We start from the raw sequence: 27,789 nt of genomic DNA, 5'->3' as shown, positions 1-27,789 counted from the left end.
GTGGTGGTCCTGGATTTTTGACTCAGTTTTATGTAATTTCCAGTTGATTCCTATTGTTTGTTAGTATCTTCTGTTTATCTTCTGTTTGTTTCCTGTCTTTAAGATTCTTAGTCTTCATTTTTTGTTACGCTGTATTCTGTTTGGTGTTTTCACTTGTTATTTTATTGTTATTTTTTATCTTGGATTCCTTTCTCCTCCTCCTTTACTTAAGTCTTGCATCCCTCACATTCCCTAATATTGTGTTGTAAGAGTCTTTGCCTCTGTTTTTGTGAGTTGAGGTGTTCCTCTGTAATGTTGCTTTCTGTTTTGATTTGATAGGCATTTGTCTCTTGTTTTTACTTTCCCAGGTCTGTGTGTAGTTTCCCGGATGTCTCCACTCTGCCCCAATTACCCTTTGTCTTTTGTCAGATTTGAGCCAGTTTACCCTTGCGTTGTGTGTTTTGCTGTTGGCCCCATGCCATTTTGGACCTTTCTGAATTCAACCTCAGTAAAAGTTGATTTTTTTTTGTTACCTCCGTCTGTTTCCAGCAATTGGGTCCAGCTTCCTGCTACACATCATGGCAGCAACATGAACAAAACCTGTATCCACATAAAGTCAGCTTCTTATAAGAAACTTAAAAACCACCAGTTATGTCTGGATTTTTTGGATTCTAGCAAGATTTACGCATTGATAGTTTTAGAAAGAGTGCAGCTATATATTAAAAGCCCAACTGCAATTAACACAAATATACCAGGCCCTGATTTTCACACACACCCACATACAAATCTGTAAACACATGCACCAGGAATGGCATCATCATAACTTCCTCCCCACAGTCACTAACCATCAAACCCACTCATCTTTCCCAGTGTCTCCCAAGTCCTGTCTGCATTTCCCATGGAGTTACCCAGCAGCTAAGAACATCTTCCTATGTCATGACCACACGTCTCTATTTACAGACTTTTCTGCCTCCCACAGTGTTCTCACCAAGATGAGACACACAAACAGCACTGGTGTGGAAAGAGGAAGTTCTGAAGGCAGGGCAACCCAAATGATACAGTGGATCAGCTGCAGCGCAGAACTGTGGCATTGTGCGAGTGAGGAGACAAACTGTAAAGTGTGAGTCTGTGAAGAGTGCCACGAGGGCAGCAGCTCTTTAAAAAAAAAAAAAAGCTCCCACTGCATCACTCCAGAGACTAAATGAAAGCTGGAGTTAGCAGGCCTGGAAGAGGAGTTTCTTGGCTTAATTTTTTTATTAGGTTTTGTGTATGGCTTGTTCAAAATGTATGCAACAGGAATGCAGCGAAAAACAGTGTGGTTGTCACAAACACCCAAAATATAGAAAGAAAACCCAAACAGTATATATCATAGTGACACATGCAATACTAGAACATACAAACTGGACTGCAGCACGGTGGCACGGTGGTTAGCACTTTTGCCACACAGCACGAAGGTCCTGAGTTCAATTCCACCATCAGGCTGGGGTCTTACTGTGTGGAGTTTGCATGTTCTCCCCGTGTTTGCGTGGGTTCCCTCCGGGTACTCCGGCTTCCTCCCACCGTCCAAAGACATGCAGCTTGTGGGGATTGGTTAATTGGATAATCCAAATTGCCACTAGGTGTGAATGTGCGAGTGAGTGCAAATGGTTGTCTGTCCCTGTGTGTTGGCCCTGCGACAGACTGGCGACCTGTCCAGGGTGTACCCTGCCTCTCGCCCTATGACAGCTGGGATAGGCTCCCCGCGACCCTGAAAAGGATAAGCGGAAGTGAATGGATGGGTGGACAAACTGGACTGTGTCAAGACTGTATGTCGTCTTTTCTTACTAAAATGAGAAGCTTTAGAACTTTTGTCTTATACTGAATAAGAAGGGCAAAAAACGCAACAAAAAACGCAATCCCGTGAAATTAAAAAAGATTTAAGTTGAAGTCAGTGTTATCAAACAGTGTAAAGTGGCTTGAAGCTTGAGACTACAGCAGTCATCTTAAGGCGCTTTCTATCATAAGTTGAACTTAACAACACTGGGGAGGAATAGCTCCTCTGTAACAGACAGCAAATTCAAGCAAAACTACTCTGAAGGAGAGGCAGCAATCTGCTGTAACCAGCTTGCAGCTGGGGGGAAAGAAAAGGCAGAAAAGAGGAGAACAATGAGCCCGCTGAATGCATAAACTACAGGAAAGAGCAGGCAAAACTTAATAAAGATCAGTGATGGTATTTAAACTACATGTGCAGTGCACTGTGGGAGGTCGCGCACTGTAAAAAAAAAACCCCAACAACAACCCAACAAACAAACCAAAAAAATCCAACAGGAACAAAAGAAAAGAAAATGTTCTGGTAATATTCTCTTACTATGTGCAACTTTCCTTAAATGTCTCCTTAAATGGTAAATGATAACATTCATTGTATAAAACATGCAGAAAAATTAAAACTGAAACTACATTTTCTTTCTCTTTTCTCTTTCTTTTACTTATTTTTTATTTTAATTGTGATTTTAATTGTGCCTGTTGCAGCAGTGGTTCAGGGTTCACAGCTATACAGTTTGTAGGCCATAATAATGATGATGATGCGCCTTTCTGATGAGCAACAGACTTACAGTCAAACATGCATATGTATTTTAAACATCATTAGACACACCAGAAATCAGTACAGGGATCTGAGAAAAATTGGCTATGACAGCATGAGCCTGTTTTTACAAACACACTGATAAAGGAATTTGACTTTCAGTACACAACACTATCGGTGCACAACACACAGTCCTTTAAAAACACCCTGCAGTGCATTTGTTCCTTTTATAATTTTCGCAGAGTGAAGGTCTTCCTCAAGTGTTAGCAGTTTGATTATACCTCACTGTCATAACATGTTTATGAGTGGCTCGTGGCTCTAGGTCAAACTACTCTCAACATGCAGAGGGAAGCTTTTAAGGCTCTTCTGGTGCCTTAAATGTCTGGCAGTCAAGGCTATCTTAAGTTATACGTTGATGCCAACCTGATCCAATCTATGCAAAACCATTCACAAGCATCATCCGTCGAGGTTCTCAGTCTTCCAGTTCAGTCACGTTAAGTCTAAAGTACTCAAATCAAAGGCAACTAAACTTCTTTCAGGTTGTTGAAGATGTTTAGTCTCTTATCTGAACGGCATCTTCAACTCAGAAAAAGCTTGAAGAAAACATATACAAGAACCTAAAAGGAGTCCAGCTGCCTTCAGCTCAAGCGCTTTAAACCATTTATAAACATTCAAATCACAAACCCTTACTCCTTAAAGATTTTGGTAACAATGTTGATGATGATTAAAACACTTATTGTGGTCTCATAAACGCTACTGGTTTTAGCTCCATATTTGGCAAACTGGTTTCAGGATGATATCTTGTTGCTGAACTGTTGCGTTAAAGTCAAAATCCAAATCACAAGTCATCACAAGCAAAATGTTTATCTGTTGTCAGCTTTTAAGGAGAACTTCTTATTCTCATGTACAGCTCCATATAGTTTCCCTTTTTAATAATTCCTTATTTTTTTCATACTCAGCCTCAGTGCTGCCACCCAGCTTATCCTCTCATCCTGTGTCTTAAACCACTTTAGCAGCTTTCTTTCTTTCTTCTTATTGGCCCCTCCTCATAAACAAAAGCTTTGAACAGCTGCTGCTGTAATCACAGCCAGAGCTGTGTGTCTGTGAGGCCAATATTAGGTATATCACTCTGTTTTTGTAACATCATACAGAGGCAACACCAAAAAAAAAAGGCTTTTGGCTCACATGGATTACTCAAACGTATGTTGAGGTCAACATAAAAAGCATGAAAGGCGCATGTGAGGCAAAATTGTTTTTTCAAAATGATGATATTTATCCAGGACTATTTCATTGGTCAGACTGAACATAATTAATCAAATATCCCAGTAAAATAACATTATGTAAAATGATATCTCACCTAAATATATGCAGTATGATGGGTCACTGATATATCTGTAGATTCGATGTAAATCCCGATTATTTTGCTACACAGCTTTTATTTCACACCTGCACACTGATTTATGTGGCGAGATACACTTATGTGTTTTTAGCAGTGCCCATTAAGATTTAAAAAACTGAATTTCATTGCACAGACAAAAAAGGAGCGCGTAGATCGTTCTGAGAAGAGCTGAGAATAAGAACATCCAGGAAATAGTAATTTTCTTTCTAATCATCGCTACTTTCTCTGTGGCACACGGCGGCGGTGGGGGATGGGAGCGAGAGGGGGAGGCGAGAGAGGGGCGTAAACTGGGGGGGGGGGGGGGGGAGGATGGCGTCAGATGGTAGCGGGGGCGGGTTTGTGGGAGGGAGAAGGAGAGAGTCCCGAAGAAAGGAGTGAATGAGTGCTTGGAAAGCTGGGCTGCCCCGGGAAACGAAGCAGTGTTTCAAAACTTCTCCGCTTTTCGACTTCGGTAAGTAGAAGAGTTTGTAGCAATGACACAGCTTTTGGCCGGCAGATGTGAATCTCACTGCTGAAAATACCGTTAAAGCACAGCTGTAAATCAATCGCTGCTCAGCCTAACGTTCATGTGTCAGCTGATTTCTTTCGTCGCAAAGCTTTTCATTGATTATTCGCAGCTGTACGTTTTTGGAGTTCGCATGCTTCGCTGAGTTGTAATACACAGGCATGTTGCCACTTTAAGACTTCTCGGAGGATTGTGCGTTAAGACCGCATTTATTCAAAGAGTGAGCTATCTGCACTTGCAGCTGGCTCCGTGTTCTGGTACAGCATGCGGCAGCGGTTGAAAACGTCAATATTTTAATGGTTTTCACATCTTTATCTGTATTTCGCACATGTCCGCACAGCAGCCCTTTGTCCCCTTCCCTTTCCACCACAACCCCGTGTCCTTGAAGTGCGGTGCAAGGGTGGAGGTCCATCTTTGGAAAGCCACCCAGGGAGTAATATTCTCTCTGCCTGACACACTGTTGCACTGTGAGGGGAAGTGGTGCTACATCATAAACCAAACAAATCAAGAAACATCTGCAGTGTTTACTCAAGCTGACATCAAGAACAAACTTTAGCAATAATGACAAAAGTGAGTTATGACTAACTTTCAGTGAGGACTTCTCATTGTAACTCATATCCAATGATCAGTACTGCATTTTTTGCACTTACACGCACAATGTTCAACAAATTCCAGTGACCTTTTAAAAGATTATGTAGTTCTGCCATAATTTCCTTCAGTGTGATTGCTCTAGCCTGCCCTCTTTTCCTATGAGTGAGTTTTGACAAGTGCAAACTTGTTAGGTGTCATTGAATGGAGCAATGTGCTGATGATAGCCAAGGGAGATGTCTTTTTTTTTTTTTCTTCAGTGGTGAAAACACAAGCTGTGCTTCTAGTGAATGCAGGAAATATCGTAAGTCATATTTATTTATTGAGGTTTTTATCAGGCTGTGATAAAACTCGTTTTTAACATAAGTGTTGAGTCAGGATCACGATTGACAGACTTCTAATTATTGTAGATAAAACCATTATTATATCCTGTGTGGCGTATAGTTACGCCACACAGTTCTTCATTGTTGCTGTCCTTTAGATTTTGCTTCCTTCTGGGAGACTCCTGTTCTCTACTGAGTGTGATTGTTAACTGTCCTTCATGCATTCTTTGATATGTAAACCTTTAGAGGCAGCCACAGCTGGATACTCAAATTATTTATGGAACTCTTTTCATAGACTAACATAGTTGTGTGGCCTTTTTAGTTTTTACCTCCTTGTAATTATTGTTTTCGTCCGTGTGTTTTGATACATTTCTTATTGCTAACTGAATGTAAATCTCAGAGTGTGAATGCAGTGAGAGGAAATGTCACATACATATACAAACAAGGATTTGAAGGGATTTTAGTATTTAAATCCTTTCCATATGGATATATTAGTGTTTATAGTAGTTTTATAGAATGCAAATCTAATTAACATGCCAAAGCTCTTATGATCTTTTAAGGAAAGGAAAAAATAGAAAAGAAAGGAATAGATTGTGTGTACGTCAATCATCCTTTCAGAAACAAACTGGAGAGCAGGACGGCCGAAGGGGTAGAGCCAGCCCACGTCGTGCATGTCTTTGTGTAAGTGAAATGTGAGGGTCACTTACTGACTTTGTGCATCACAAACTGTGAGGCTGCAACAGAGTTTGCATGGGGAATGAGAGGCCAGGGTGTTGCACAGATTGAATAGGTTAGGGGCCATGGCGACCTGTTTTTGAGAGTGAAGAAGTGCATTCTGGGCCAACGGTGGCATGTCTTGGAGAGGTAGAGTGAGTAAGGGGGGGAATGGTGTCGGCATGGCTTTGTGTTGCCTTTGTTGAGTTGAATTCTACCAGATGAAGACGGCAGATTTTTCTTCTGTTTTTTGGCACATCCACACACACACACATGTGCACAAATGAACCTGGCTGATACTTTTCTGTGGGGAAGTCATGTGTTTTTTTTTGTTTTTTGTTTTGGATGCGATTATAGCCAGGTTGAGTGAGCACAGGCTGGGACCGTTTATGATTGTGTATTTGTGTTTGTTTGTCAGTGAAGTGGGATCTATTGTTATGGCATGATGTTGGAGGGCTTCTCGCTGTTGACTTATTGTTTACATTTTTGGGCCCCTCTATTGTCATCGAAACCTTAGGTCCAGTGGTTGTATATGAAAGTTAGAACTGCTGGCATTTGTTCATCAGCGGTAAAAGTCTTCTGCAGCTTGAAATGTTTTATTGTGTTTAATCTGGGCCTGCAAAATAAATCTAACTCACTCTGGAGCGCTAAACATGCATTTGATGGTGGCCATCACTCAGTGGCAGACGTTATGAGACACAAATTGTGGTAAATGCCTATCCATGGGAAACATGTTCTCCTCCTGCAGCTCTTTCATTCCGCTCTTTATGGAGGGCAGCAAAAGCAGCAGCTCACATGGTTATGGTTAGCAAGAGAGAATTCTTGATGAGAACAGCTCTTGTTTCATAATATCTGGGACAATTGAGCAAGTAAACCAAAGAAATCAAACTTATCTTTGCGCTTATTGTCTTTTGTGCTTGGTATGCCTTGTGTGACTCACTCTTGGGTGCTCTCTGCTCTCTTGTTGAAGCACACACTGCAGTAAGGTGGATGGTTAATTCCCTGAGGCTATAAGTTTAGGTGTGGCAATCAAAGGACTAGGTAAAACGTATTAATTCTGTTTGCAACATCTCCTCTTATTTTTCATTCTTATTTTTTTTTGTTTAAACAGCTGACATTTGCGATGGTAAACATGGTCTTGGTTTCACAAGTTTGTTGAAGGTGAAGAGAGCGTGGCGTTGATGTTTTTGTTCAGCAGATAAAAATGAGCAGTGATAAAAGTTTACAAGTCTACACTGAAGGCCACAAGTGATGATGAGTCTTGATGAAGCACCAAGAAGCTTTTATTAACAATGTACTGGAATTAATTGGAAAATAAAGACATGCGGTTAATATATTTCTTTCCAGCGTTGGTGGTGGATGCGTTGCTCCATTCTCACTTACGTCATATTGAGCTCAGCGACTTGCATTCTTTTATGGTAGAAAGACACGTTTGATCCCGTCCAACTCTGACTGGCATCAAACTGCTTTAGTATCATATTTATTTTTCATTTTCCTAATTTGTGATGATGCAGACAAAGTTTTATCATTTGAGTGTGCTTGCTGTTCACATATTGTATGAGCCCTTGTGTTGCCCTAAAGATAGTGAGTCAGCCTTTTATGAGGCCCTTACTTCCAGATGAGCAGCGCAGAGCAGAGCTCGACTTATGGTTTAGGTTATGAAAAATTTGCTACTGGGGGATCTCTATCCAAATTAACGGGCGGGGGGGTCATCTAATATGGGCGGCTGATCTACCAGCTCAAACATGCTTTTCTAAACATCACAGAAAAACAATAGCATTTTCATCGTCTCTCACATCTTCAATGAATGGACTTTGTTTCCCATTTTAATGGCTGTGTCTATCCTCCCTTTACCAAATAATCTGGGTCAGCATGCTTTAGATCTCTTAACCACCCACTTTCAGTCCTCATTCACTTTTCACCCTTCAGAACAGACTACAGTGGTCTGCACTCATTACCTCAGCACCTTGGCACGATACCAGCACTGTTGCTGATATCTCAGACCAATTAACTCCTCAGCGGCTTCCTCTAACGGCTAGCTGACTGACCCACATATGTATCTGCTGTTTTATCTGGGGCTTGGAGTCAAACGGACATTTCGTTTCATTAGTAGAAACTTTACTGGGCATACAAACTGCTTGGACAACAGGTTTCATGCCTAACCTGTGGTCCACATGGCTGGCTGTTGGCCCACAGACTGCATTTTTTGTAAATTCCATGAGAGAAAGTTTGTCTCATAGCAGCAAGGAGACTGTTCATGTTGGCTTGTTGGATGAAGTATTAGAAGGCTGTGTGTAAGTTGGCTCGGGGCCCTCTCTACATGCTTGTAATGCTGTGCAGCAGGCTTGGTTTGTGTCAGGACAGGAGAGCAGCGTGGGATAAAGCAGGTCGAGATCAGATTCAGAACCACATTACCGCTGAACATCTTTCATCCTGTTGCATATCTACCGTAACATCAAACTCTGCATCAGGGAGGATTCATGAAAGACTCTCCACGGTCTGTCGGTGTTGGGGATGATGCATATGAGAGCGACTCCACAAGCACAGAGAGAGCTGCAGTAACAAAGATCTGGCTGTTTCAAGATATGTATCTATCAAAAGCAACAGGGAAGCAAAGGCCTCTCACCCACAGCGCCTTGATCACTGGGTTACGAATAAGTCATAATTCTGAGTGTCTGATGTGCCGTTAAGTGTAAAATACTCCTCCTCAGTGCTCATATAAACACACAGAAAATCTTGACCTTGCTGAGGAAGTGCTGTTCAAGCGGTTTCCCAGAACAACCACCAAACAAGCGGAAAGTATTCATCAATTTCAGGATGTAGTGACCTTTATGCTCTCTCAACAATACTGCAGTAAGCACTCTTATGCACAGAATGTGCATATATATACATGCAAACATCCACAGACTCAGGCAAATGCCTATCAACAAGTTGGTACTACTACTACTACTACTAATAATAATAATGGATTGCATTTATATAGCGCTTGTATTAGTATTGATCAGCCAAGCTTGGTAACCCCGGAAAGAAACGGGCGTTTTGTAGATGTTTTTTGTTTTTCTTTGACTTTGTCAGACAAATTAATCTGCAAGTAACTCATTACTTGCAGATTAATTTGTATGCTCTCTACAATTTTGAGTTAAATACAAGCATAGATAATACTTCAAAATACTTGGTCCTAATAAAAGTGTAACATTAACTTTTTAAGGCTTAATTCTGACAGCACTCTTTGAGACTAGAGAGCTGTGAGTGAAGAGGTTTCCTGTAGTAGCTGAGAGAGATCACACGGTGCCTGCTGACTGCCTCGACGAGGTATGTTTTGTAGGCTCCATCTCTGTACAGAGCTGCTAATTTGTGGGCATTGTAGTCTTAACAGAGAGCACCATGCTCAGGCTGGATGGGTTATAATCAGCTGCAAACAGAAGGCTCATACCTCAGAGGAACTAAAAGTGCAGACTGTGTAGCCGAAAACAAAAGCTCATGCAAACAAATGTACGCACATGGTTATGTGCGCTTGAAAGAGCCACATTAACACACATTGATTTTCTCCCAATGCACAAGCACTTAAAAACGACATTTCTGTATTGTAATGATTTCTATAAATAGAGCTAAAAAGTTGCCTGTGCGGTGAGTGCTGTTGTGTGAAATGACTGCAGAATGGAAACTGTGATAACAATAAGGAGCCATTGTGTGTGAAGAGGCCTGGAACAATCTCAAGGACTGTAATAGAATAGGGCACTCCCTAAACCATCCTCAAACACATAAACACACTTCAAATACCTGCTTACATTGTTCTCGGTCTTTTCTTTACAGCTACAATTCCCTGAAATTAGGATTCACAGCTCATTCAGACACACTGTGTTTAGATGGGTAGTTTGACAGGTCATCCTCACAATGCATGAGTGAATCTCTAAAACGTTTGCACAGACACTGATGCTTCCTGTTTGCTTCCTGTTTACTTCTGCCATTTCCTTACGGGGCTGAAAACGACCAGTGATGTTGGTGGATCTTCTTCATCTCTACTCAGCCCAGTTGTAATTGAAATGCACTCCCTCTGTTTAACCTCCCTCTGGGTAATTATTTGTAGACAGTGAATTTTAGCTGGAATTTTGTGTGATCTCTAATTAGTGTGTGAGATAGTAGTAAGAGAATAAAGTTCAAGTGTCCTGAAGCACTAAAATTCTGCTCAAGCACAAGCAGACGAGATGAGATTTAACTAGGAATCTTTAAGACGGCTTCACCGTCCAAGTAAAATCAAAGCCGACTTGTGCACAAACTACAAACACATCCTGTCATGACTTTCAAACACAACAGGGGACTGCAGACATGACTGAATCCCCCTGAACTGAATCATGGCTTAACCGTTCCAAATCTCATACCTGCTACTCAAATGTCGTCATGCTTCGACTTTGTTGTTATGATCTGGTTAATCCTGACTTCACGTGATTCAGTGTAGGGGTAACAGATAATACTTGGTCTGGAAATTCCTGAAGTGTTTTGCCTTGAAATGACTTGGATCGGGACAGATGTGGTGTAATGATTTATCGCCTTTAATTGAGGCTGGAGGGTTGATTATGTGATTCCTGGTGCTGTGCTTGGAGTATTCCTGGCAGGTCACCAGAGTGACTTATAGCTCTTAATTAATTTTTTTTGTGCTGAACTTTTCATCACTGGCAAAATGACACATTCAGCAAGAATTAGAGCAATAACATTGACTCCTATTAGTTAAACAAGCCTCTCCTCCCTTCTATGTGAAAGTTATGGCTCTATAAAGTGCCTGACTAATGGTTTCTCATAACTGATACAGACGGGAGAACCCCTTCTGTCTTAACTCCAGTGGTGCCAAGCTGTGCCAAAAATATTCGTTTGGTTTTATGGTTCCAGATTTTGAGATCTCTGAAATATCTCCCACTCCCTTTGTACAAAAGACATGAATTTATTTTCTTTGCTTTTGCAGAACTAGAAAATGAATGAAGGTTTAGTTAGTTTAGTTTATTATTATTTTATTTTACAAAGGGACAAGTATGTTACACGAAATACAGTTGTGAAATGCAGGGCAACACTGTGGTGCTTTGGTTATCACTGTTGCCTCACAGCAAGAGGTTTTGTGGTTTGAACAACTGTGGCTTCCTCTTACAGTTCAAAGAAATGCTTCTTAGTTTGAAATTGGCAAACCAAGCTGCACCATTGGTTAAATGCTATTAATATCTGTTGAGTTTAGGTTCTCAAAACCTGCAAGTAAAGCATTCTGTTTGTGGCTACGTACTAGCAGACATGAATTAAAATAATAATTTATATATTATATGGATATAATTTAGGTCAATATAATCTTTAAAGTCTGTCTGGGGGAATGCAGAGACACAGGCTTCCCTTGGCTCTACCAGTGAGATCTGCCAAGATATTGAAGATAACACATCCTGCATATTTTTCTGTATGTATCATGCAGCTGGTTCATGACATCAGAGGGTTTCCAAGAAACTTCATTGCTCCCCTAAGACCAAGGATGCGTCGAGGCCAATATGGTCACAGCAAGTAAATCATAATGCAGCAACAGTGCCATTGATTGTTGGGACTTCTGCCCATTGCACGAATACAGATTTTATTTCTGTTGAATAAAGAACAAAGAAATGCATTTTGCTTTGTTAAGCTTAATGAAAGCCAGTAACTAATGCTGATGTACATTCATTTATTCAGGCTGTAATTTAAGCAGTGAACTGAAGGATCCCATTGATGTTGTGTCTGCCTGTGACAGCAGCGAGGATATGGCACATTATATTGTGTGATCCTATCAGTGGTTCCATAGTGTAGTGGTTTACACATTTCCCAAGTGAAAGATTCATGGTTTGATTCCAGGAGGAGACACAAATTCCTCGGGGGTTGCGTCAGGAAAGGCATCTGGCCAAAAATAAAATCTACCAAATCAAAAATGTGGAGTCACCCACTTTAGTGAATACTGAAAGTGGCTTTTGTTTGATTCTGTCAAATGTGGCATGCTGTAACAGAGTTTTGTACTGCTCTGCGCTAACACCTGCTTAGTGGCAAAACACAGTTTCTATCCCATTGTAGATAAAATCAACCAGCCAGATGTCTACCATGAGTAAAACAAGGACAGAATAAACTCTGCATTGTGATTCATCATGACTGTTCTAGCACACACTGGGAAGTTTGCCTTATTACACACTCATAACAAGCTGTTTGTGACTTTAAAGTAGCGCTTTGGGAGTAGGTTTTGGGTAAGGATGAATGTTTGATGACAGAGGGTACAAATTGGACACTGTTTGTCATCTGGAAAGCCTAAGGAGGAGCGTGATGATTCATAGTTGCTGGAGAATCATTTGTAGATGTTTCTTACACCCTGTCCTTGTTGTGTTGCTGACTTCAGTGTGTCTCTGTTCATTTAGGCTTGCTGTTCAGGCGGTATCATGACTAAAGGAAGCTGATTTTGGTGCGCTGTCGCCATTTGGGATGTCTGAAGCCAAACATTACCTCAAAGAGGAAGAAGGCAAAGAAGAGGTGAGAGACGGGACAACATCTGCTCTGAGAGGATAAGATCAGCAGCCCATCTGGATCTGCGCAGGGAACCTAACAGACCTTTCTCTTTCTAAGGAAGGGAACTGAAACTCTCCAATAGCTTAAAGGGCTTCAAGAATTTTTTAAAAAGTTTTTCATCATTTTACTTTCTCTGAGCTAAAGCCATGTGCCATGTTATTGTAACATGCCGTTCCATGCTGTGGACCCTACTCAGCATTGTAGTGGCCTTTGCTGAGCTCATCGCATTCATGAGCCCGGATTGGTTGCTGGGATCGCCTCGGAATGACACCAGCAGGACCAGGGCAGGAGTGGACTCAGAGTACCGGCCATCTCTCGGCCTTTACAACCGCTGCCTTCGTATTGGGACCTCGCAGGTGAACTGTGGGCCCTATGCCACGACATTTGGAGAAGTGGCCAGCGGTTTCTGGCAGGCTGCCATGTTGTTTCTGGCAGCGGGGACATTAGTGCTTGGGTGTGTGGCCTTTATCTCCATCTTCAGCCTGTGTTTTCAGAGCATCCTGAAGAAGAGCATATTCAACATCTGTGGACTGCTTCAGGCTGTTGCAGGTAAATTGCTAATCTGTATGTATGTGTTTAGTATCTATGTTACAGAAAGTAATCATGTGCCCCCTCCCACCTTCATATATATGTAAACTATGCTCTGAGGACAGCTTCCACTAAATTGAAATGTTTTTTATTTTATGACATAAATTAATTATAGTATGAAAGGGCATATATAATAAAGTTACTGGAGTAAAACCAGTTACCAGTCAGATTAAGGGGTCACCCCAGAGTATACTAGCTACTGTTTACAAAATATCAATGAAAACTGATTTCAGAAATTACTATATATATGGGCTTGAACTTATCATAGCTGACTTGCCATGAAAGGCTACAAACATACAACAAATACATGAATATAAGTTGGTTTTTTTTTTTCCATTGCCATGAATCTACTGGGTTCATTCACCATTAATACTAGATGTTGTATGTTACAGGAACTGATTTCAAGAATAGCAGTGCTGAATCATGGTCAAATTAAAGAAACTGAGAAGCTGCATATCACTTGCTCCAGAGCTAATGCTAATATGCCAATATAGCGTCTATCGCATCAAGTCTGTGCAAGCAAGGCTGTTCGAGCTCAGTTTTGAAATCATGCCATAGTCTGTAAGGAATGTCAGTACTGCTTTTGTGTTGGCAAGTTACAACATCTGACTTTACAACATCTGATGTTCATCATACTTCCCCAAGTTTATTAATCGTACCACTGTATATTTTGCAATGAATCACACAGGCGGGTTTGACTGCCCAGCTTTATTGAGTAGGTAGTCTGTAATTACGTGATATCACCACTGAGGATGAGGGTCAAAGGAGTTCTCTCCACCCATTACAAATCAGCTCGTCAGCTGGAAAATTGGTGTTGTCTTTAGCAAAGTTGACTCACTATTCTCCCACCTGCACTGCGATTTGTTCAAACCTTCAGCTCTGACATGACTAAACCCCTCATATCATCACCTGCTCTTCCTCCAGGCCTGTTACTGATGGTCGGCCTCATGCTGTACCCTGCTGGTTGGGGTTCAGAGAAGGTGAAGCTCTACTGTGGCTCCGATGCGTTGCCGTTTCGACCATTTAATTGTTCACTTGGCTGGGCGTTCTACACAGCGATAGGAGGAACGCTAGCAACCTTCTTGTGTGCCGTTCTGTCTGCACAGGCCGAGATCGCTACTTCCAGCGATAAAGTTCAGGAGGAGATTGAGGATGGGAAAAGTCTGATCTGCCTGCTCTGAGCCTTTAGAAACCCTGGGAAGCTGCAGAAGATCATCCACGGTGTAATTTCTCTGATGTGGACTACAACTTCGTGGAGGGAGGACAGATGTTTCTCAGTGGGGATTCCCCCCCTCGTGATAGTCTGGATAAAATCAGCTGATTGTTGTAAACGGCCTTAATAACGCCCCCCCGCCCCCCGCCGCCGACTTTTTTTTTTCTTTTTTTAATTACTCTCTTGTGATGGAGACTACCCGATGAGCAGTTGAAAAGGGAATAAAATGCTTCCCCCCTTTTTAGAACTTCAGTTTAAAAATCTACTTATATGCTTTTGAACAAGTTTTTTTATTTTTTATTTTTGCTGGAATAGCAGGAGGTTAGTGAAATAAATTGGATTGGCAGTGGATAGGTTTTTAGATTTAACATGTTAAACACAGCCAGAAAGCCAGTTTATTTGTTTTAACCATCATTATGTTCATTCATAGGGTTCGATCACTAACCACTACTAGATTCATCAACTCACACACCCAGCAACGTTCTTGTACAAATATTTTATTATTTTATTAATATAGCATAAGGTTCTGTTACCTTTAACAAAAATGGTTAGTAGTCTTGAGCTACTTTTTACTTTCTTACTATGAGTACATTTCAGAGCCTGTATTTTTTTACTTTTACTCAAGTAAAAAACTTTTATTGGAGTATTTTTTTTTTTTTTTTTTTTACACGGGTTAAAAAAACTTCTGCTTGAGTAAAGAAAATCTGTACTTTTGCCACTTCTGGTGATAGACATTAACTTGAGGTTTCTTAAATGCCTATGTGCTCTGATTCTGCGGTAGCAGGACATTGATACTCTTTTTAAACGCTTTAAGTTGAAAATCACCACACAAGGGATTTTTAGTTTCAAAGGGAGCTCCCCCTGTTTAACTGATTGTGTAGCTTAATAACTGTTTGTGTGTGCGTATGCAGAAACAAACAAAAGAAAACAGAGCTCTGCCAGATGTTTCATTGCGTGTGGCTTCGTGACGGGCTAAAGCAGCAAGATAAAGCAGGTGGTTTATCACGAAATACCGTATGACATGCAGAAAGCCATAAACACAAGTCTGGCTTTGTGAAGGTGCCCAAAAGGAAAAGATAAGGATTGAAAAAACCTCACACTGGGTCATTACACTTCATTCCCACTCGTGAGTGATTTGGACACTTTTGCAAAGCCGATTAAAGTGAACCTCCATCGCAGTTTGATGGTTTTCCAATTGGAACCTATTGTATTTTGCACTCGGCCTTTAAATCATTTCACATTGCTGCATATTGTATTCATTTCTAATTCATCCATCTAAATGTTTCTGTATATGTTAGGATTCATGTGATGCAGTGCTTTTATTCATTGTAGATGTGCAATAATTCCATTAGTGTTGTTTTCTGAGAGCAAGTAGGCAGAATGAAAGTGAACTTGTGATATGGATTTACATCCAAACACATAGTATGACTGTGATTAAATATATACTGTCTGCTATTTTTGTTACATTAACAAAAGAGTATAAGTGGAACACTGTATGAGGCTTCGTGTATGAGAGGGTGATATATCTGAGGACAGAGAACCTGTGCTTAAATAAAGCAGGACTTCTTTACTCTGTGTTAGAAATGTGTAAACTCTGTTTCTACTGTGCCAAGACTTCCTGATGAAACACTGACCCCTGGAGACGGACGGTGGACATTAGCTCATAACAGTGTTAAAAGAGGCTTGTGAGGTAAATCTGAAGTGATATGAGATGATTAACAAATTGTTTTTTTTTTTTTACTGGCAAATTTTAAATTTTATATTAAATCCATTTGTTTAACTTTTGAAAATCTCGTGAATCTTTTCATCTCTAAGCATGTATGTATGATATCCTGCAAACTGTGTCATGGGCTTCGGAGTCTAAGTGGTTCTTAAACTTTTTTTTAGTATGCCACCAAAAAAAAGTAATTTATATTCAAACATGACCAGTAAAATAAATAAATGAATGGATGTATGAATAAATAAATTGTCATGATAATGAGCCTACCATCTTGCAAATGGTAGGGCAAGTTTTGTTAGCTTAGCTGACAGGAGTGACATCTGTAGCACATCTGCTTCAAGGTTTAATGCATTGTATGCTCAGAGATTATCTTCTGCATACTTTGGTTCATTATAACAAGCAGTTACAACCACGATGTGATAGTTACTGTTGCCTTTGGTCATACTGCTTCAAGCTGAATCATTATCCACTGACCTCTGTATGCATCAGCACAATCTTTGCCTAGAGAACTACGGCTCACCGATTTTCTCTTTTTCAGTCCATCCTCTGTAAAGATGGTTGTGTGGGAAATTCCCAGTAAAACGGCAGTTTCTGAAATTCCGAGACCATCTTTCCTTCCTCATTTTGACACAGGTTGAATTTGAGCAGATACCCTTCTCCATGGTCATTCTTAATTTTTTTTTGTTTGTTTTAAATCACTGCAAGAGGATAAATTTGTAATTATATAACAAATCCACAATCATTTCTTTGAAATTTTATTTCATGTTAATACCATAAATATACAAAACTCAAACTATTTCACATGCGACAAAGGCCAGACAAGAGTGCATTACTTCTTTTTACACGTGATTTGATAATGGGGATCAATTTTTCAACTTTACAAAATATACAAGTGTCCCTTTCTGGATGAGTTTTTTTTTCTCTTTTTCTCTGATTCAGTGAAATAACATAGTCACAGGTCCAAAACACAGTTTTGTGTTGGCAAACTTCAAACACATTGTTCTGTACTGCTGACCAGCTCATCAAATACACCAAGAAATTACCCACTGCAGCATGGCTTTGTAAAACAACTGTTTGAAACTATAGATAGATGGGACTCATGTGGGTGTATGTAAGGAAAAAGAATACCTCAAAATAAAACATGGAAAGGGATCACACCACAAACTGAGATTTGAAAACAAATCTGTATGGACATTTGGTAGATTTCTCACAGCTTTTCAGGACATAGAATAACACTTGAGGGAGCTTATTTTTATTTTTTTTCTTCTTTCATACCAACCATAAACACACATCCTCGTACGACAAGCACACCTCTTGCAAGGTCAAGTTGCAAAGTCATTAAACACTTTAAAAAAACCTTTAAATCTAGCTGATGCTATGACAGTGTCATTAAAAAAACCCACAAAAACCAAAAAGGAAACAAAATGCAAACAGCTTAAATTACACCATAAATAAAAACATTTTTTCTCTTGCGCTACGTTCAACATAAAACAAATGTGCAATGAATTTCGATGAAATTATGTCCAAATCAAAAGAATACTGCAGAGATCTAGGCTTATTCTTTCAGGACAAATTACCGAGCCTCAGCTAGCTAACACTGACAGCATTTTGTCCACGATAAAGTTCAGGCTATACATTTTTAATAACAGTAGTGCCAGTTATCACCCGTCTTCTGCCATGCACATCTTCACACACTCACCAACATCATGAGAGGTGCTAAGCACACAAAAAAAAAAAAAAATCAAGAAACCCACATCCATATTTCACATCAGTGACAGTAGTCTGTACAACTTGGTGCTGGATAACACTGTTATTATTGTAGATAAATTAGTGTATCATAGTGACGGCACCCCAAGTCCAATCTTCTGTTATATTAATGCTTATTTTGGCTATAAAACTTCAAATGCCAGTAATTCACTACTGACAGAGGAAAACAAAAATGGAGTGTTAGCCTATGTAGTGTACATATACATGGTGTCAATGTTTTTTACAAGTTTATGTATGCAGGTTAATCTCAGGAAAAATGATAGCTTTATCACTTTATCCAGAACTGTGGACAGTGATTCTTCTGTGAGAAAAGGCAGGTCTGATCCCTATGAATGGTACGCATCCTTTTCAATAGGAAACACGACAGCGGGAGGCCACGACCGAGCGCCTCTGAGATTCATAGCAGCGTTAGTTTTCGAGTATGAGGAGCTACAAAAACAACCGAGGGCCACACAGTTTTTGCGTTAATACACACATAAGGGGGAAAAAAAAAAGCTAATGTTCAATTTTCATTCCCCCTTTCCCTCCAATTTTCTTCTCTTAACCGTCATCTTCTGTCAGGCAGCCACCGAGACATGCAAACAGCCCTCACAGCAAAACCGAGGGAGAATAAGTAGGCAGACAGTCACCGAAAACCAGCTCCTTGTAGCTGGGACCAAAAGTGGGAAGAATGACTTTGCCAAAGACTTAGCTACCTTGGGTGTGCTAAACATGCATGCCGCTATCATGCTGTCAAATCTAGAGATGCTGACCCAGCCCACGTTGTCAATCAAAGTAGCACACAGAGCAGGAAAAAAATGGCTCACCTGGCAGGTGTTGTTGGGGGGCGCAGGTCCTTATATAAGAACATACAGACATTTTCCTATTCTTGTGATTTTTTTTTTTTGTTTTGTTTTTTACTATAACAAGAATGGTACTTGTCTCACAACAAAAGCACAGATATAGGACAAGGTACCATTTACCTTTCAGAGCTTAATGACGGAGCACTGGATTATATTAAAAAAAACAGAAGAAGAAAGAAATCAGAGCCACAATTTTCTTAGAGTGAAGCAGACATTCGCACAGAGGCCCAGCCACTTTCAGTATACGGGCAAGAAAACCAAACTATGTGCAAAACACCACGGTCAGATCACTTTTCATTTATCAGGCAGGAAGCTGTTTGGGGGTCATCACCCTCACAGAAATAAGGTATGGTCGAGCTGCGACCTTTACCTGACCTAGGATCACCTCGAGGGAACAGACGAACAAGGAGAGTAAAGGAGTGCGCAAGCGTGTGCGATGAAATCTCACACAGTCGGAGCACACCTTGAGTCACTTGCTGGATGTTTTGTGGGATGTGAGCAGATAGTCACCTGACTGAAAAGCTGACCAGGTGGATGCAGGAGAGCTGATATATGATTTAAAGTGAAGATGGACAACTCCGATTGTTTTTTCCGTTATTTTGCTTCACACCTTTTAAGCAAAGTGTGTCGGTGCAGGGCAAACATTCACAAGTATTATCAATTTGATCCGAGGACCAGCAGGGCCAGAGTTGTGCATCTCCATTTTGTCTGTATCTGTGTGTGTGTGTTTAAGTATATGCGTGTGTGTGTGTGTTTAAATGAGCACTGAGCACGTGTACCACATCTGTTTATGGATGAGCTTTGAAGGCCCCGCGAGCAGCGTTGGATGCAGCATTGGCTGCAGCGTTGGCAGCTGCAGTCTGAACGGTCTTGTTAGACATGACCCCGGTTGCAAACTCTTGCTGGGCTTTCTCAAAACTAGCACCGGTGGTGCGATAGAGCGCGTGCACCTGTGGAAAGAAGACAAGGAATTAGTTGCAATCAATTTATTTGGTTTAAATTTACCAAAAGAACTGCAGCACAGCATGCTCGATAGGAAATATGTTTCTCTTCCTGTCCAGTCATAGCAGGGCTCGCAAAATCGCTAGCCCGACGTCCCGGGGCTAGCAATTTTTCCAGTCGGGCTACCAAAATCTATCTCTGCCCTGCCCGTCGGGCTATCATAGGAAGGAAAAATATAAGTCAATGCTTTTGCATTCTTTCGGAAATGTAGCTGGGTAATTATGTCATTGTCATCGGTGAGCCACTGTCAATATGTGACATATTGAAATTGCGTTTGAATTTGCGCTTGTTTTTTGCTTTCACTTTGCAATCGCGCGAACTGTGTATAGAGAGAGACAGCACTGATTGGTGAGTGACGATAATTTGCGCACCAATTCCTCTGACATCGTCTTATCAATCGTTAGCTTACTATGCAAACATGACAAGTGAAATCTCCCGCAGCAAGCTTAAACATGTGAGAGGTTGATCGCGCAGAGAATCGCTGAGCGTTATGTGAGTGCGTGTGTAAAAGCAGCAGGATATATATTTTAGTTCTGCTGAGCCAAATAAGACAGTGACAGCCAAAGAAAAGCTTACCACAAAACGGAAAAGTTATGACAAATCAGACTATAAGGCAAAAAGAAAGTGCAGCTTTATGGTTTCATGGACAAAAGAATTTCTGTGGCTGCAATATGACAAGCTAAATAACCAGGGCTGCACATAAGTGGTCCGCAGGTGCGCATTCGCTGTCAAAATAAAAAACGCGCACAAGATAAGAAGTTGCAACGCGTGTTAAAAAATAGTAAAAATCTCTGATCTTTCACTATAAACTAAAAAAAGATTTTCAAGAGTCTTTTCTGCAAATTGATAAAAACTTTTGAAATTTTGTTGATTTAACAGTCAAAAAAGCAGTTTTGTAACATGTTTGTTTCATTTACTACAAGAACATTTCTTTATCAAATAGAAAAACTGAGTCACACTGTGGAGACTGCACTTCTTTTTCTTTGTTCTAAGCTATCACAAGGATTCAATTTATAGTGAGAGAAAGGAGGAGATACACTAGTAAAAGGCCAACTTAGGATCATAGTGGGCTGTAGTTTTAGATCCCTAGTTTAGATGTTTCCCTCTTCTCTGTCCACTTAAGTCCTCGTAGAAGCAAGTCTTCTTTATTGGCAGCCATCCTGGCAACATTTGCGGGCACTTATTCCAAGCTAATAAAACCAAAGCCCCAATTAAAATGAATGGAGAACGAGCCATAACTTTAATTTCGGAGGTCAACTTCACATAAAAACTGAATTGATTGAATCTTCATTTACATTTGATTTGGTGACTTTGCCCAAAATGCGAAATACAGAACATCATGACCTCGTTTAGGTTGCAATCCAGAGAGCAGATATTATCAGTGTCTGCCTCCTCCAAACTGAGGACTTTAACAAATGCCATGCTAATGAGTACACTACCCCAACTCTTTACTACAGTTACAAGTAGATCTGTCTGCCACTGCCCAACTGGCTCTCATATTTCCCGCTTCAGCTGTCGATTTGCTCGGCACTCCTGTCATCTTTGGCATTCCAAAATTCTCCCACTCATTTCTCAGAGTGCCACATCTCACTTTTACAGCGTCTCTATGTCCTCTCCCCAATATTGTCACAGCAAAACCTTTTACTAATAATATCCTTTGTCACTGTAAGGATGCCGTCTTTGTGTTGTGTTACCTTTTTAAACATAATGAGGGAGCCCACAGACAGAGCAGTAAAGAGGGCTGCGATGAGTAACATGATGATTCCTACAGGGATACTGGTGTTCAGGCCAGTTAGAGCTGCGATCCAACCACTGGCAAGACAAAGGAAAAAAACCAAGATGACAATGTGATCTTCAGTGCACACTGATCTATGGTGCCTGGATCAGCTCAAGTACAAAATACTCACCATGTTCCCCAACCGGTGATGCCAATGGTTTGTAGAACGTGAACTCCAAACTGACAGATGTAGACGAAGAAGAAGACAAAGAAGCGGAACGAACTGTCGCTCCTACGGTGGAAAAAAAAGAAACGGTAAGAGAGCAGTGTGGAGGGAAAAAAGTCAAACTGTGCCACTAGTTCATCCTCCATTAAACATTAATTACTTAATCCTTCCCTCATTGCCTCAAAGCCTTTATGCGTGAAATAGTCGAGTGCACGGTAAGAACATGGCAAAGTCAGCTGCCCAACTCTTTTTACCAGTTTCATATTTGGAACACTGTTAACTTTATCTTAAGTTAATTTATGTGTGTTAAAGGGAAGGTGCACATCTGTTCAGTTTTTATAGAAGCTGAGAGTTTGCGATGTTTGAGAAATGCTGTGTGAGCTTGTTCTTCTGAGCACACAGGTTTTCTGTAAGGGGACTTTAAATCCCTGAGCTGCTCCTTTAAGAAGAAGACAGGCAGTAAGTGTTTTTATTTAAGATAGCCTTGATCGGCCACAGACACAGGAGATAAAGCAGAAATGATTTTGGAGAACATACCTGTAGGTCTGTGTTCACCTAGACCTACTCTCCTAATCTCTTTTTTTGGTGTCTTTTTCCAACCTTCCTGTTTATACAATTTATTGTATTTCAACTATAAAAACTGAACCCACATATTTATAGAGACTTGGACCCCAAATATCAGTGGAAAGGCAGTGTTTTTCTTTTTGGTTTTTCATGTTTCAGCTTACCTGAAAGCCCCGTAAAGCGGTCTGTACCAGCAGACGAAAGAACATGGGGTAAAAAGCAGAAACCAGAGCATAGCCAGGCCAAAATCTACGCCACGAGTTGGATCCACACAGAACCAGGCCAAACAGCCAAACATGTTCACAAAGAGCGTGCCTGCATGGACTGAAAAACAAAGATGACAAAGAACCTCAGAGTAAACCTAAACTTATACTAAGCAACATTTTCTATACAGGTTCTTGTGAATGAGCAAACGGCTGATGTTTCTTAGGTGACTTGCATCACGAGGTCTTGTAGACCCACTTAATGTGCTTAATTTAGAAAGAAATTGATGAGGTGTGCTAAATAGTACACTTACACATCCAAAGGTTGTACATAATCTTTACAGTCTTCTGGAACTCTACAGGGATGTCCACTGCAATGTCGTGGTAAAAACATGGACCAACAGGGAACTTCTCTGGCAGTGGAGGCCAGTTGTTCTTCCGCCCTGCGTGGAGAAACGAAGCAGTGGTTGGATGTTGAGCTGTTTCATCTAAAGCTAAAATATTATTAAGGATACTAACAGATTTGTTTGCAAGAATCTTAACAAGGCAGAAAAAAATATGTTACAAGTTATTATTACCACGGACATTATCCTACAATTAGTAAATGTGAATAAAGTATGAGTGTTTCATTCAGTCTATTCAATTCTACTTCAATTAGATTTGTCCTTTGTACATTTAAACATGAACATGCACTATAACATTATGCCTTCTTAATTCAAATACAGAGAAATACTTTCTTTTACGTTTTAAAACTGTGTTTGTCAATCACCATTTATTTATTTTATGCAACTTGTATTAAATCTCCAATTTTGTAAATCAGACATTCACTAAGATATGTAGCTTGTGTGTCGCTTTCACTCCCATCCTGCACCACACGCACATACACATGCACTCACACACAGCAACACACTTTGGTCCATTTGATCAACTGGACACTTTTTGGCTCAATGCAAAACTTAAACTGGAACATTTCCTGTTCCATACTTATGTAAAACTGTACCTGCACAGAATTAAAATGCTCTTCACAAATTGTGCGCCACGCCTGATATGTTAGTGTCAAGGTAAGAAGTCAACTTTTAGATCAGCGCTGTTGCTAGTCCAGCTCTGAGTGGGACCCAGAATTCAGACACTGAGGTTGAAGCGTGCGAGTGATTCAGAATGGGTAACTGATGGACTGACTGACCTCCGACGGCTCCGTGGGACTGTAACTCTCTCTCTCGACGATCGAGCTCTGCTGCTTTCTTCTCCAGCTCTTCCTGCCTTCTCAACAACTCAGCCTGAGCACGCGCTTGGTCCTGAGACAAACACAGATGTGATCTTGAAGCTCACAATCCAACATCTGACAGAGGTCCAGTATGACATGAAGTCCAATGATGTAAGTAAAGGTTTTGTCACTCAGGGAAAGCTCAGACATGTTAGTTTAACAAGGGAAAATACAGGCTCTGATTTTAAAATGTATCAACAACTGCAGTTCACTCACTTGCCTCTAACAGCTAGTTCTATACAACTCTAAAGTGACGCTACAGGTGGAAAAGGGTCATTAAATGGATCCACACTATTCAAGACAGTGATATAAAAGGGAGCAGGAAACATTAAATGAAAAGGCAGTACCTCATTACGCCGCTGATGGGCCATCAGAAATCAGATAAGTATATGAAGAACAAGAGGAAAGGACAGAGTGTTGTAGTGTTGCAGGTATGGGGACAGTTGCACATTTTTGGTTCTTTTTCAATTTTGATCACCTTTAACACATAGAGCCCAAAGTCTAGGGTTCTCAGGGACTCGCTAGCCACCTTTAACTCTTCTTTTTTGTACACAGGGATCTACAGAGCTAGCTAAAAAAAGGACATTTGAACACTGCTGCTTTTGCTAGTCTGCAACAGAAATGCTGGTTAACTAAAGCAACCCACCATAGAAAGCAGCGCCTCTCTCTTTCTCTGATGGGAAATTGTAAACAAGCAGGTGGGAAATGAGACAGACAGCTGCGCAAACTAGTGTGAGTTTGCAGCCCACTCGTATCTAGGCTCTGTCGAGAGTGCAGTAGCTTATAACCACTTGATTGGAAAAATGTACAACTACATTCTGCACAGACATGTAAGGAAAGACGTCTGCTGTTGGAGAGACTGTTAACATTAGCCCATTTTTCAAACGTATCCAGCACTGTGTGTAAGATGTGCAAAGTACCACTTATTCAGCAAGATTAAAAATACTAGCTTATTTTCAAAGAATGTGATTAACTGTTTAAAGTAGCACTTAAAAACATAAGCAGTATTTCTATTAATAATGTTTAAGTTCTACAGTCCTAGTTGACTCCCTTGAGTCTTTAGTCTGTGGAAACTTCAACATCTTCCCTCTAAAGTGCATTTTAGCTGCTTTGACTGTAAATTCAGGTTCATCCCGTTGCTTCTGTCAGCAATAAAATCAAAGATTAATGTCAGAGTTAGAGTTCCCTTGGGAGCCGTATATTCCCCAATAACAAAACCTCTACCATTCTTCACAGATAAAATCTGAGACTGAAAAAACAACGCCATCAAGCCAAAGTTTTCTTTGATTTTTTTGCGTCCTTCTGGACCTTCTGTTAATGAGTATCCTCAGCGGTTTGTATCTAGTGCTGAACTTGCTCCAGTTAAATAAACAAGACAAGACGTGATGGATGTAACAGGACAAGAATTTTGCAATGATCTACACATTTGTGCTTCTTGGCCTAACAGGTTACATTTCCATTTTTCTTGTATAGGCCTGCTTTTACAGAATAAATCCAGCTGTTGATGTCCCCCTCTGTCTGACAGATTTTTCTCTCTTATCTTCCTCACTTGCACTCTGACCCTCTTTACTTGTCATACTTACAAAAAACTCCATCTCTTCATCATCTCCAAGCTAGACGTTAACTGATGTTAACACACTGCTTCCCAAGAAATGTTTCACAGCCATGTTTTCAATTACTTTTCAGCACTTGCACATTGGGCACTGTGTGTTTAATGGCTATAACACACTCACGGCTCTTTTTATATTATTAACCGAGCAGAAAGACGAGGAAAAACATAGTGCGACTAACCAAATATGTTTAGTTTGAATTGCAAATGACTAAAACATGTTGACAACCTAACTGAAACAAAAAAATGAGAAGAAAACTGGATGTGAAACATGTATATGAATGCTCCTGTGTGTTTTACCTGAGTCTGTTGCTGTGAGTAAGCTGGCGGCTCTTCTGTGGGCTTCATGATGGCAGGCTGTGTGTTCTGGGAAGGTGCTGGAGTAGATTTGGGGGTGTTTCTTGGGGCTGCCTGTAACCCAGCAGAGATTCTCTATGTTAATATTTGTGCAAGCATTAAGAAAAAGTGTAATTAGGCCACAGTCATATTTTGTCACTGAAATCCTCTGTGACTGAGAGGAGGAGGAGGAGAGAAAGAGGATGATGGTAAGGGATAAAAACGAGGTCACTGACTAAGAAGCACATAAACGCAAGCATGCACACTACTCATCAATGAAGTTGCCCGTAAAGCTGACCGTTCTGGCGTCTGTGAAGGGGTTATACTCCTCCAGACCACCAGGAGGGGCAGATCGTGTCACCTGGGTCACCGAAGGATCCTACAGGGCAGAGAGGTCCACATAGGAATTTAGGGAGTTAAAACTAAAACTGCAAGACCAAAAGCTTCATTCACAAGATGCCGTTAGACGGCCTTTAGTTTCTGAAAATCAGCGGTGAGAAGTTTACATAAACAACATGTAAATGTATCACTTTAATGATGGTATTCTACTAATATTAAGGCTTTCCACCATGTTTTGTGAAAAGCTAAAAACGCGCAAGTTTAAACACCCTGATAAACACAGCTTCAAGTAAAGGGGACTCAACAGTTGCTTGAAATTAAAGCCTTAAGATTTCTGGAAGCGTGTGGTTTATAAAAGGTGGAATAAAATACAAGCTGTAGCAGAAATTAATAGCTTGTTCCCTTGCTTAACATCGAAAACACATGTACAGTGTCTGTGTTTCCAAAATATTAGTCTACATTGACTGCAAAGGCAGCCAAATGTTTACTGGATACTGTGAAAGTACATAACACTGTGATATGAGCACAAAAATGCACTTGTCCTAAGCTAGCCACCCGGTAAACTGTCCATCAAGCTAGCAGTGGCCAGTGAGTGTTTACAGACGGTGGGCAGAGCTAATGCTATCCAGCTAGCTAACGTTGACATAATGTGTCTTTGTTCTCAACTGACATAATTCCTTTAAATTCGTTTACAATAGATATCCCCAGCAACAGTGCATTGTGACCATGTAATTATTCGGCACTCCCTCTACAAAACTATCGAGGTATAGAATTTGATGATTAGCTCATTCTGCAAGCAGGGATGCTAAAGTGAGATTGGCCTCAGTGGGTTTTCAAGCGTATACTAGCTTGCTTGCTTGCTTGCTAGCTAGCCGTGTCAGCTACCTGAAAAGGATTGCTGAAATCCGGGTCTGCGAACGGGTTGCTGTCGAAATCGGACATTGTGTAGCCTTTCTAACAAGAGTTTCCTGTGTGCGGGAACTCCCCGATTCTCCAGGGAAGGCTCAGGTCCTTTGATTTGACTGCTTCTCTCTGCCGCCTGCAGTCTTCTCCGCCTCCTGCTGATGGAGACCCCTTGATTAGCAAGTTAGCCAGTAGCACAAAAATGGCAGGAGAAGAGAGGATGCGTGATTAACAGAACGGTCTACGTCACTGTTTCAGCACCGCGGACAGCATGATGCCCGGGCAGGTGCGCTATCTCTGAACACAAATGTGCAGTGCACTGCACGACACACCTGTGGTATATTGTATTGTTATGTACTGTATTTGTGTGTTGGACTGTGTGTGAGTATTTGAGACTTAAACATGGACGATTACAAGTTCACATGTTGCATTCAGTCTCCGTATTTCCAGAGTACAATGTGCAAAACATACTACATGAGAGTTTACTGATCACAAAGTTCATCCAGTCCTCAAACTATACGCAAAAGCTACTGCCTGCCTTTATGACAATTTGTTGTATTTGTGTGATGTCATGTAAGTATACAGATGTTTACTTGCTGTCTGCAGAACACAGGATCCCTCTGCATCATGCTGAACTGATACAAATTCTCTGACTAATAATATAAGGAAAATCTCACTCTTACATCGTAGACTCCATATCATGGATTACTGTACTTAACCCATTGGAGCATCTATTTGAATCGGAAAATTTGCTATTTTCTTTGTTTATTTTGATTTTTATGATGTGCTCAAATATGCCATTATCAGCAGATTGGGGCACATTCACTTAAAAACTGTCCCTTGTTTTTACTGATTTTTTACTAAACTATTCTAAATTAT

At 40.7% G+C, this 27,789-nt stretch overlaps 2 protein-coding genes across 5 annotated transcripts; one reads left to right on the top strand and one right to left on the bottom strand.

Moving 5' to 3' along the window:
* Positions 1-4,252: 4,252 nt before the first annotated feature.
* LOC146506558 (LHFPL tetraspan subfamily member 2a protein-like) lies at positions 4,253-15,070 on the top strand. 2 transcript variants are annotated; one of them, XM_085180540.1, is made up of 3 exons: positions 4,253-4,389; positions 12,470-13,166; positions 14,130-15,070. In XM_085180540.1, exons 2-3 carry the CDS (start codon positions 12,764-12,766, stop codon positions 14,384-14,386), a joined length of 660 nt encoding a protein of 219 aa, XP_085036666.1. In that variant the 5' UTR covers positions 4,253-4,389; positions 12,470-12,763; the 3' UTR covers positions 14,387-15,070. The 2 variants fall into 2 exon arrangements, with proteins under 2 accessions (XP_085036666.1, XP_085036667.1); XM_085180541.1 differs by lacking the exon at positions 4,253-4,389 and adding an exon at positions 4,396-5,335.
* Positions 15,071-16,880: 1,810 nt separating this feature from the next.
* Positions 16,881-27,159, bottom strand: LOC146506557 (secretory carrier-associated membrane protein 1-like). 3 transcript variants are annotated; one of them, XM_085180536.1, is made up of 10 exons: positions 26,893-27,157; positions 25,967-26,047; positions 25,633-25,743; positions 24,071-24,082; positions 23,643-23,754; positions 22,774-22,902; positions 22,421-22,580; positions 21,657-21,758; positions 21,444-21,561; positions 16,881-19,697 (listed from the first exon to the last, which is right to left on the bottom strand). In XM_085180536.1, exons 1-10 carry the CDS (start codon positions 26,947-26,949, stop codon positions 19,536-19,538), a joined length of 1,044 nt encoding a protein of 347 aa, XP_085036662.1. In that variant the 5' UTR covers positions 26,950-27,157; the 3' UTR covers positions 16,881-19,535. The 3 variants fall into 3 exon arrangements, with proteins under 3 accessions (XP_085036662.1, XP_085036664.1, XP_085036663.1); XM_085180538.1 differs by lacking the exon at positions 25,967-26,047 and having other exon boundaries at positions 26,893-27,159; XM_085180537.1 differs by lacking the exon at positions 24,071-24,082 and having other exon boundaries at positions 26,893-27,156.
* Between the last annotated feature and the right edge of the window lie 630 nt (positions 27,160-27,789).

The sequence above is a fragment of the Neolamprologus multifasciatus genome, chromosome 12, assembly GCF_963576455.1.
Source record: "Neolamprologus multifasciatus chromosome 12, fNeoMul1.2, whole genome shotgun sequence".
Taxonomy (NCBI): Eukaryota; Metazoa; Chordata; class Actinopteri; order Cichliformes; family Cichlidae; genus Neolamprologus; species Neolamprologus multifasciatus.
This window is presented reverse-complemented; position numbering and strand designations above follow the sequence as displayed.